This window comes from Parasteatoda tepidariorum, chromosome 9, assembly GCF_982258835.1.
Source record: "Parasteatoda tepidariorum strain Cologne lab strain chromosome 9, Ptep-v5.0, whole genome shotgun sequence".
NCBI lineage: Eukaryota > Metazoa > Arthropoda > Arachnida > Araneae > Theridiidae > Parasteatoda > Parasteatoda tepidariorum.
The window spans coordinates 57,840,513-57,850,264 of record NC_141763.1 but is presented as its reverse complement, the minus strand read 5'-3'; the positions used below and the strand labels follow the sequence as shown (position 1 = coordinate 57,850,264).

Genomic DNA, 9,752 nt, shown 5'->3' with positions numbered 1-9,752 from the left:
GTATAAGGCAGTTAAATACCACAATTCTAGGTCTGCTTTGGTTTGAAATAGGAATTTTTTTTAGTAGATTTTTTTCAACAATGTTTTCCTTTTGTAATTAGTTTATAAAATTTACTTTTGTATTCTGTTCTTTTAATTCTTTTCTCTTTTCCTGGACTTCTTACAAAACCTTTGGGGTACAGAGAGAGCAATTTTTAGACATTTGTCGTTGTCGTGTTCTCTAGATAGAAAAGGTTTTGTGCTTTTATGATTTCCGGAGCTGGTTCCCCCTAACGACGTCAGCTTCGGTTGTCCTTTTTATATACTTCATTACTTTTATTGTTATCTTCTTTAAAATTTTCTATTAGCACAACTTTAGAAACATCACATACTTGGAAATCGTACCTTTTTTTTTTGCTGAGGATTTTCCTTGCAGAAATTCCTCAGCGGCCATGTCATATGATTATGTGGCATGTAAAAGATCCCTGTAGTTCCTTATTGGCTCTTGGCATTTCCGGCAAAATTAAATTCCTAGTGCACTTTAGCATCCAAATAGAGTCTCGGTGCTGTCATATAGTGTGGCAGAAACTAGACGTCCAAATTGACATGGCCAACGGTATCTCACCCATTGTGGTGGTCCTGAAAGAGTGGATACCACTTCTGGAGAACGCACTAGGTCTGCTCATCGGGAAGACTGATTGTGCAGCTCATAGGAAATAAAAAACCTTTTTCACTTAAAACGTTCTCCTGAAAAATTAGAAAAAGAGATTTATCCTTATATCACTCCGTGAATCCAAGTCCTTCAATTTAGTTTGACTAGATCTAGATTGCTGATTTCAAACATGCAAACAGTTTCACTCTACCAGTTTTAGTTTTATAGATTTAGCATAGCGAAGTTACTATATTTACTACTTTTACTAACCCGGAAATTTTTATGGTCTTTTCCAGGAACTTTTGAACAGTTTTCAATTATATTTTGTGAATAACTAAGTAAAAATCCTCTTTTTTTTGTTGTATGCCTGTTTAGGCAGTGGGGGTGAGATTGTTCCTGTTTTTCAGTGGCGCCATCTATGGCCAGGAATTCAACTTCTGCCATGCCATTCACACAACCACAACCCGTTTATAGGGCGAGTCACATTCACACACAAAGGAGAAAGGGCATAGAACACACGGGGAGAAAAAGTAGCATCCATGCCTTGCCCGGGATTCGAACCCAGGACCTTTCTGATGCAAGGACAGTTCCCTGCCCCCTACACAGGCCGGTCGGCAAAAATCCGCTTGAAATCAAAGAAAAAAAGATATCAAAGTCCAGAATCAAGCTGTCATTTATTTTATTTTTATCCTACACAGCTAGTTATGTTGCTAAAATAATAATAATAATAACCACAAAAAGCGAAATAAAATTAATTTTATTATGGTATCGTGAGATACTATATGGTAAAACAGTGGCTGAACCGTGCCCAGAAATCAGTATTCAAAATCCAAGTATCATTGCAACTTCGAGGACCACCCTTGTGAATTCGAGCCCAATCGAAGCAATCTATCTTCATGTCTCCATCACAGTCATTGCCCCATTTCTGCATATATCCTTTTATGGCAGCTTCTGCACAAGGTCTGCTATTCAAACATTTCTCAAAATCTAGAAGAAAAAAAACGAATGATTTTTTTAAAAAGGCTACATACATAGAAACTTTGGCTTAATAAATAGGCATCTTATTTATTCATATTAAGTTTACTTAGCAGATTACGTTGGATTCTTCCAAGGATGACAATGATGGTTTTTTTTTACATCTGTTATTCTCGAATTGGCAACACGAAGTGATTGATTTCAATTGATTATTCACATTGATGTGTATGTATATATATATATATATATATATATATATATATATATATATATATATATATATATATATATATATATATATATATATATATATATATATATATATATATATATATATATATATATATATATATATATATATATATATATATATATATATATATATATATATATATATATATATATATATATATATTTATATATATATATATACATAGTAAATGTGTCTAACAGGATCAAAAAGGCATTTATATTCTTATTTTTATGCAAATAGGAAAAATTCTGCCTACATTAAACAAATAACCGCAAGAAACAGAGGAGGTAAGATATTACTCGATAAAATACTGTATTTTCTTCAAAAATATACAAATTGGGAATAACAGTCGGCACGTTTTAAGCTCTCAAAAACAGACGCCCATTTTCAAGACTTGCCAGACGTGAATGTGAAAGGCTTGTTAACATATGGTTTTGGGATCTGGCAATTCTTGAAAATGGGTGCCTGCTTTTGAGCGCTTAAAATGTGTCGACTGTTATTTCCAATTGGTTTATTTTCGGAACAAATTAAGTTTTTAACCAAGTAAATACTACACATCTTAACTTTCATGCAGTTGTAACTTCTAATTTAGCAATCCAAGATCTAAAATAATTTACTTAAATCTGAAGTTTCACTCGAATTAACAACCAGAATTAAACATAAAATGCTTGTTAAAATATGGTTTCGGCTTTTGTTGTACTTGAAAAAATGCTAATATGTGTTTTTTTTCTTCTATACTTTAAATTTTAAATTATGAATAGAGATGCGACAGGATTTCCCATAAATGGCTTCTTTCAAAGTATAGTTATTATTGTTGAATTTACTACTTTAATTAATATTGAATTAACTACACATTAAACCCTTTGATACAGAAATTTTATTATGCATATTTTTCATACTTTTAAAATTAATTGTATTAATTTAAGTCCAAATAAGTGAAAAACATTATATTTAGCATTTTAATAATTTATGGTTATGAAATTCAGCACGGAACACTGGTTTCTTTTTCTGCATTAAAGGTACAATCTTTCAAACACGGCTCATTTTTAAGCAATAAATTTTCAAATTTACAATTATTAGCATTAATAGTTACTTAGATCTAAGAGAAACAGGTTTTGAAATTCCGTTAATTTACAAAATCAATTAATAATAAATTTTTGAATATGAATGAATTTTTTTTTAAGCTACTTTTTCGGATTTTATATCTTAGTACATTAAATATAATTCAATACACATAATTCAATATATATAAATATTGATTCAAATATTATAATTCCGATAATCTAACTTTTTTTTTATCAACTGTTAGACTGTTTTTTATAGTTAAAATTATGAAAATGTACATTTTCTTGTAATTAAAGCTTCAGAAAAAAAATTATATAAAAGGGAAACCAGTCTCTATCTGCGTCAAAGGGTTAATTAGTATCATATCAATCTGAAGAGAACGCTTTAATTGAGATCAAAACTTACCAAGTGGATCATCTGGATTTTCTCCAGGTTTTCCTGAATCTTTCCAGTATTCATAAGATATATGGTAAGGCCCGCATAGGTACTGTCCAGGACCTTTGTTAAAGCATTCAGCTGCTTCATCACATTCAGATGCCGCCTGGACGGAAGGAGGGGAATTATTCAGATAATTAAATTTTTAGAATACTTTCTAACAAATATAAAAAAATTATACACATAAATACTAATTCAGTTATTTTATAAATGCATATCCTTTTGATAATTTATTCAATGATATCAATTAGAATGAATTTGTAGTTTTAAAATTTTGCTGTCTTTTCAACTGGCATTTTACTTGAATAATTTCGTGAAAAGTAACCGAAATGTTGCTAACGAATAATAAGTTTGTGATCAAATAGAAATCTAATTACAGGTTCCAAAAATCATAACTAGATTTTAAAAAAAAGTCTTAACTCTCCGAAAACCCTTGTTATCTTTCAACGGAACCCCACGGTTCCCCGGAAGACCTTTTGGGAACTGCTGTTCTACAACACCGCTTCCACATATGCTTGCAGTGATCGAGAGGAAGGGAGCTAGTTGAAGAGTCGGTAGTTTAAGTGTTCGACTCCGACTCCAAATTCAGATTTTTCTGAGAGCTCAACTCCAACTCCGACTTATATTCTATTAAAATATTCACCGCATCCTCGGAAAATATTGATAGAAAGTAAATATTCATTTTAATTTACATATGCGCTATTAGACTTCAAGGGATTTAGTTTTGAATTGCATTTCATATAATAATACAACATTTGAAGAAATGTTGGTTCTAATGGCGCTTTGAGAAGACAAGCTTTCAAACTATCGGCCATTTGCGAATTTAGTCAGCAAGGTGCACCTTTCGTTTAATAAGAGAGCACCACCGCGAGGTTGAAAGTACGTCTTAACTCAGAGGCCCATGGATAGATGTCAGCACCACTCATTCGTAAGGCTATTTGTTCAGTTTAAACCTAATTCTAAAAGGGAAGGAAATTTTCTCCAAATCCCTATACCCATGGTATTTCTCAACGATTGGCAGCAGGACTTTTGATTTCAGAGATTTTACGAGGACGTCTATCGCATGTGTTCGTTGGGTCCTAACGGAGCCCAAGATTGAACATTGGTCCCTCATTCTCTCCCCATCTAGGATATCACGGATCGTTGAAGAAATAAACTTTACAAAGCCTATTTTTACAAAAAAAAAGAAAAAAAAATGTACAAAGCCATTGTGAGAAAAGAGCAAGATTATAACAAAATATACAAATAATACAAATATGATTATGAAATTATGATTATACTAGCAAAACGATGATTACCAAAAATGATTATACAAATAAAGCATGTTTCAAACATAAAAAGTATTCTCTTCTTTAAAAAAAAAAAAAAAAAAAAAAAAAAAAAAAAAATGAATAGTAAAGTGTTTTTTAAATGAAAAATATGTTGTTTTTTATTTAAAAAATACTTTAACTAAAATAATAAAATAAACAGCACTTTATTTTTCCCTTTTTCAATCAGATTTTTGAAATGAAATCTGATTATTTTTGAATTTTTTTGTAATGATTGAAAGGGGTTGTCGTCTTAATTAATAACCCTGAAAATGAGATGAGCACTCTAGGTAATCTTTATACTTATGTAGAAAATTTTTTTACACTCTACATTCCACACTTTCAATTATAATCCGCACCTGAGTTCTGAACTAATTTATTAATAAAAAAAATTATTTTTTGCTTTGTCGTTCTTGCTTCGTTTTTACTTGTTGCTTTTTAATCACCTCCATGCATATAGTGCTGCCATCTAGCATGAAGAAACTGATAAATAATGTTTTATGGATAATAAGACCTTGTAGATTTCTTGGTACATGATTCCAATTATATCCTAATCCCCAATTCAAACTGAAGTTCTGCTGAATTTAAAGCTAAACATAAAATTATTTCTTGTTTTGTCGTCCTTTTTCACTTTCATTTGTTATATTTCGGAATCACCTCTGTCTATATATAGTGCTGCTATCTAACGGAACAAAACTTCTCAGGAATATTTTCATGAGAATAATATTTGGTACATTTTCAACTTAATTATAATTAATGGTAAGTTTTGAGAAATCTAAATTCTGTTGTGTATGAATTTCTTATTTTAAACTGAATTGTTATTATTAGATTAATTCATTAGAATAATATACGGCGTAACAGAAAAATTGTTTAATATATAAACTTTTTCTGGAGCAAATATGAGTTAGTAATGAACATTTTAAATACTCTTGATGAATTTAATTTTTAAGTTATATTGCAAGGTTTTATAACTATCGAGGAATTTCGAAATTAATTATTTCAGAATTTGCTTTTTTTTTTAGTCTGAGAGTGCATTCAATCTTTATTATTTTCTAACTGACGAGTTGATACTATCCAGAAAAATACATAATTCATTATATAATTAAATATATAATTGCATTGTCAAAGTACAATTATATTCATTATTGAGGGGTAATGATTTGTTGGAGTTAATCTTGAATGTAACCAAAAAATCGTAGAAAAAAAAAGGACAAATATTAGTTCTGTTCAAGAAAATTCGTAGTAATTTTGCTATCTACATTTTTGTGATGAAGTGTTTGGATGTTTAAACTCTTTTTTAACACTGTAGAAAATTTATTTATACACTATTTGCATTAAAATACCATAAATAATAAATACATAAATAAAAAGAAACAATTTAATTATGTATTTATATATTAAAATTTTTTGTTCTGTCGTAAGTCCTCGGTAGTATAGTGGTCAGTATCCCCGCCTGTCACGCGGGAGACCGGGGTTCGATTCCCCGCCGGGGAGGACGATATTTTTTTTGTATAATACTTATTATTTGACTTGATTTTTTTTTTTTTGAGTTATTAATGGCTATAAAATGGGTTATTGAATTTTTAAGGGAATGAAATTTAAAATGAGTTACGCCTACGAATTAAAATACCTCGTTTGAAAGATGAAACGTCACTATTATTTAGTTGTAATTGAGCGGTATAACAAAAAGCTTACTTAGATCAATTAATAGAAGAAGGGGCGAGGCCGCAAGTGTGGATATTTTTTACAAATTTTTCAAAAACCTTCATTAAATATAATCTTCAACTTGAGGTATTGTTTTTAACAATGATCAGGGCGCTTTATTACATTCTAGTTTATATCTGGACTTAAAATATTGTTTAGTTTTTAAAAAAAATTTTTTTTTAAATTTTTTAAGATGGTTGTTTTTGTCCACATTAGCACAGTGTAGTACACTAGCCCCCCTGCACATTTTAAACTAACATTTAATTTTTATATTTCAGATATACATTATCAGTGGCCCCTAGAAATGAGGAGTTTTGCATTAAGGGGATATGTTTAAATAATCATCTAAAAATGCTAGTGAGGCATTTTTTTCATAAAATATTCAGGAAGAGTTCGTGAATACAGCAAGCCGGTGTTGGAGAACTAGTACATAAAATCTTTATAAAAATAAAGCGATTATCGTTGACTAAAACCCAAATTTTAAAGTCGTTTTAATTGGTGGCAGACGAAGTGTAAATAATTCATAATCGTCAAATTTTTTTAGATGTAACTATAATAAACTTTATTTTACTTGTAATTGGTCTATCAAATATTATATTAAAACAATTTTAAAAATGTGTGTTTTAACCCTTACAGCACCAGAGTCAGTCCGACGAAAGAAATTTTGTTCTAGACTATCAAACAAATGTATAAAATATAAAAATTACTAAAATGATTATATTTTCGTGATTGTTATTGCTAGACCAATAATAAAAACTCAGTAAAAAAATTTGGATCAAATTACGGCACTCTGGGTACCGGTAGTTTTTACCGTAAAATCCATTTTCATATTTCATGAAATGAATATGCTTCAAACAAAAAATCTGATGTACTGTACATTTTACAGTAATAATTTACCTTAAAAGAACAGACTCATTCTAACTAAATATTAGTGTAAAAATTATGGTATAATATTTTACTGTAAAAATTGCTTTTACGGATGATGCACACTAAGTGCCGGTACTTTACTATCGTAATTTGATCCGGAATTTATTACAGTGTAAGCAAAATCAACCACGATTTGAAAGCTAAAATATATTTGTCAAAGTTTAAAGATTTGCAGTGATTAACATAAAACTATTTATGTAATGTGGGAAGCTGGATAGCATTAAAGAAATATTAAAACTTACTTCGCATAAGCAATCAAAGCACTTTTCTGGTATTTGTCCTGCTGGAGCAAAGCCTTGTCCTGAACAATAGAAGAAAACATTAAGCTTGCTGCAAGTATTCTTTGATAGTTTTATATTAAACTACAAGAAAAATTTACAAACACATTTTGTTGAAAAATTGTTCGTATAGTTTAGTTGCACATGAATGAGGTGATTTTAATATTTCTGGGATTGAGAGTTAAATAAAAAGTTTAGCATTCACACAAAAGTCATAAAAGCAAAAATAAAGTTTTTTTTCTCAAATTCTTCAAATTTTAAATTTTTTATTTTTATTTTTAAATGTTTCCTTTTTTTGTTGTTGCTAATTTTGTAACGTCATTTCATTAGCAGGATATTCAAGAGCAAGATATTAAGAAAGTCTTAGATGGGAATTGTATTTAATTTCGATTAAAATGTCAGTAAATGTCATGTGAGTAGTCTAAAGAAGTTACTTTGGTTCAAGGGGTTATTTAGATTTAAAATTTTAAAAATTGTAAAAAATATATGTATATGTATATAAATATATATATAAATATATATAATATATATATATACAAAAGGAGGAACTTTGAAAAAAATTTTTTTTTTTTTAAATTTACTTCCTTTTGCTTTGTGAATTGGTTAAAATTCCTTTTGAGCGTTGAAATTTTATTTACTATATTTTTATTATCGAGCACAAAAAAGGGCTTCGAAATAAATAAATAAATAAAGAATAAAATAAATAGAAAATAAAATAAATAAAAAATAAAATAAATAAAAAGGGTGAAATCTTAAAAATATAAGTGATTTTTTTACTTACTTACTATCATTAATATCTGTTAGGTAATAAATATCATCGCTAATAAATATCAGAAATTATCATTCTCATTATCATTAATATTAATTAAGATTATAAATATCATCACTACATAAATTCGGCATTTTACGGTAAACGTTCTGTTACCAAATGTTTTAAAGCTTTAATAAACTTTTAAATTTTAAGTAAAGCAATCTTAAGGAAATATTTTTTCTGCTAGTTTATGTTTCAAATATGTAAATAATTTATAATTGAATTTTTATTAACGAATATGCGCGTTTAATCACGAAAAATAGCTTCAAAAATTATAATCAAATAAATAAATAAAAAGTCTAAAATCTTAAATTCATAGGTGATTGTTTTTAGTTATTATTATCAATAATATTCGTTGAATCCTAAAATAACAGAATTTAAATATCTTCACTATATAAATGAGATATTTCATTTTAAGCGTTTTTAGTTACCTATTGTTTTAACGAACTTTAATTTTACGTAGAACAATCGTAAGAAAATCTTCATTTCCCCTGCTAGTTTATGTTTTAAAATATAAATAATTAAAAGAAACATACCGTGCAATAGGCTAAAGCATATCTTTACAATCAATTGTTTTTACTTATTATAATCAATAATACTTGTTAAATCCTAAAATAACAGAATATAAATATCTTCACCATATAAATGAGACATTTCATGGTAAGCGTTTTTAGTTACCTATTTTTTTAACGAAATTTAATTTCACATAAAACAATCTTTAGAAAATCTCCCCCCCCCCCAGCTAGTTTATGTTTTAAAATATAAATAATTGAAAGAAACATACCGTGCAATGGGCTAAAGCAGATCGATACAATCAATGCAACATGCAATGTTTTTACTTATTATAATCATTAATATTTGTTAAATCCTAAAATAACAGAATATAAATATCTTCACTATATAAATGAGACATTTCATGGTAAGCGTTTTTAGTTACCTATTATTTTAACGAACTTTAATTTTACGTAAAACAAACTTAAGGAAATCTTTTTTCCCCCGCTAGTTTATGTTTTAAAATATAAATAATTGAAAGAAACATACCGTGCAATAGGCTAATGCAGATCATTACAATCAATGCAACAGTTACGATAGTTTGTAACGACATTTTTATTGATGTAAAACAATGCGTAATCTTAAATTTTCCTTATATACCTGACCGGTTTATTCCCATATTTTTTTGTGTCACGCTTTATTTCTAGAGATTCATCACACCTTTGACGTAACCTTGACCACTGTGGTTTCCATCACAAAGAACGGGTCTGATTCTTATGCAGAAATCCAAAGAAAACAGAAAAATAATAAGTTTATGTAAATATTGCATAAAGTTGGTATTTCACACGAGGAAGTTGAAATTTGACATTTAAGT

The 9,752-nt window shown here is 28.6% G+C and overlaps 1 protein-coding gene and 1 non-coding gene across 2 annotated transcripts; one reads left to right on the top strand and one right to left on the bottom strand.

Annotated features, from left to right (window-relative positions):
- Positions 1-1,371: 1,371 nt before the first annotated feature.
- On the bottom strand, positions 1,372-9,613 carry LOC107437687 (lysozyme). The gene is made up of 4 exons (XM_043045916.2): positions 9,428-9,613; positions 7,540-7,598; positions 3,330-3,465; positions 1,372-1,618 (listed from the first exon to the last, which is right to left on the bottom strand). The coding sequence occupies exons 1-4, from the start codon at positions 9,489-9,491 to the stop codon at positions 1,410-1,412; spliced, it is 468 nt and encodes a 155-aa protein (XP_042901850.2). The 5' UTR covers positions 9,492-9,613; the 3' UTR covers positions 1,372-1,409.
- TRNAD-GUC (transfer RNA aspartic acid (anticodon GUC)) lies at positions 6,089-6,160 on the top strand. Its single transcript has one exon. It is a non-coding gene; the product is annotated as a tRNA-Asp (tRNA).
- Positions 9,614-9,752: the final 139 nt, after the last annotated feature.

Bases quoted from the DNA above. Each gene is read 5' to 3' on its own strand.
- LOC107437687 (XM_043045916.2), bottom strand. From the start codon at position 9,491: ATGTCGTTACAAACTATCGTAACTGTTGCATTGATTGTAATGATCTGC. The intron at 7,599-9,427 runs GTATGTTTCTTT...TCTATTGTTCAG, and splicing joins CTGCATTAGCCTATTGCACG to GACAAGGCTTTGCTCCAGCA. The intron at 1,619-3,329 runs GTAAGTTTTGAT...TTTTTCTTCTAG, and splicing joins AAATCCAGATGATCCACTTG to ATTTTGAGAAATGTTTGAAT.